The following is a 1,262-nucleotide window of genomic DNA, read 5'->3' on the forward strand; positions in this document are numbered from 1 at the left end:
GAGAAGATTCAGCGGTGCCGGGGTGACCACAATTGGGCCTACTTTGAATCTTCTATTCCGACCTCTTAGATATGCTCGGCAAATCGTTGTTCATATTGAACCCGACTTTGCGGGATGCGCTACTGGCCGTCCGTAGTGAGTGTGTGGATATTTCCGGTTGGGGCCTCCTGGACCTTACCACACCTACGACGAAACCTGGAGTGAAGACAGTCACGCTGAGTGAACACAGTAGAGGTCGACATGCTAAGAAGCTACCAAAGTGGCCGATAGCCGAAGCCACAGCGCTCCCCATAAAGGGCGCGGGAGGGACTTCATGTCGTGTGGAGGAGTTCAACGAGGCACAGGTTGCCCATAGGCAAACTTTGTCCAGGAACTTGGACGGAGCTCGAGAGAGGCTGAAAATGACGGTAACGTGACCACTTGGTGTGACCTCCATAGGGGGTGGGTGTAGGTCCTCAAGGCGTGCGCTACGTCTCTGTCGGATTTCCTCAAGGCTAATGGATTCAACCACTCTAAGGAGCTGCGGGATGTGTTCAGGCTGTTACAAGAAGGTGTAGATGGAGGAGAGGATGAGGATGATGCGCTTGGTGGGTGGGGTGGCCTTCAATCGGACCTAATCTGAATCTTGTTTTCAGAACTTGATTATTATCTTAGCTATACTCAGCAGGCTACTACTCGAACTAAGTGCCGAAAGTTGGTCAAGTTCATACGTGAGTTTTGACCGACGAGTGACGCTGTGGTGATGATGGTGACGGGCAGGTACGTGTGAGTACATCCTTGCGGACTCTGTGGAGGCCCTGTGCTTTCGATCTACGGGGGGGTTGTTGGCCCTTCTCGACCAATACATGAAGCAAGCGGAGAGGGATGAGCAACGCAGGCTATCTGGAGAGGCGCCACCCGACGGGTCTCGAGCAGTGAAGAGCATTCTATCGCAACCGTACAGGCCGGGCATGTTCGAGGCCTTGGGGAGCGCGCCGGCTGATGAAAGACCGATCTTTGTGAGTTTAGTGACACTCTCTGGGAAGACCGCATGGTTGTGGTCTCAGATCATAGATTGCACTTTCGTGACGGGGGAGGGGCAGGAGGTTGGTAGTCATTTGGAGTTCTCCCCGACAGGCCAGGACTTCAGAGACTTCGTGGAAGAGGCGTAGGTGTAGGGGTCTCGGGGGTGGTGATGATGGGAAATCTTTAGGCTGATGGAAGCCCTCCATGCGGTGTCCTTCAACCGCTCTTTTTTGGCCCTACCAGAATTCCGCCTCTTC

The 1,262-nt window shown here is 54.0% G+C and overlaps 1 protein-coding gene across 1 annotated transcript; it reads left to right on the forward strand.

Annotated features, from left to right (window-relative positions):
• Positions 1-451: 451 nt before the first annotated feature.
• Positions 452-1,151, forward strand: Pmar_PMAR027093 (hypothetical protein; the record flags this gene model as incomplete). The annotated part of the gene is made up of 4 exons (XM_002778405.1): positions 452-587; positions 636-710; positions 760-998; positions 1,047-1,151. Coding segments are annotated over 4 exons (555 nt in total), but the record flags the coding sequence as incomplete, so codon positions are not given.
• Positions 1,152-1,262: the final 111 nt, after the last annotated feature.

Source organism: Perkinsus marinus, assembly GCF_000006405.1.
Source record: "Perkinsus marinus ATCC 50983 genomic scaffold scf_1104296949584, whole genome shotgun sequence".
Classification (NCBI taxonomy): domain Eukaryota; phylum Perkinsozoa; order Perkinsida; family Perkinsidae; genus Perkinsus; species Perkinsus marinus.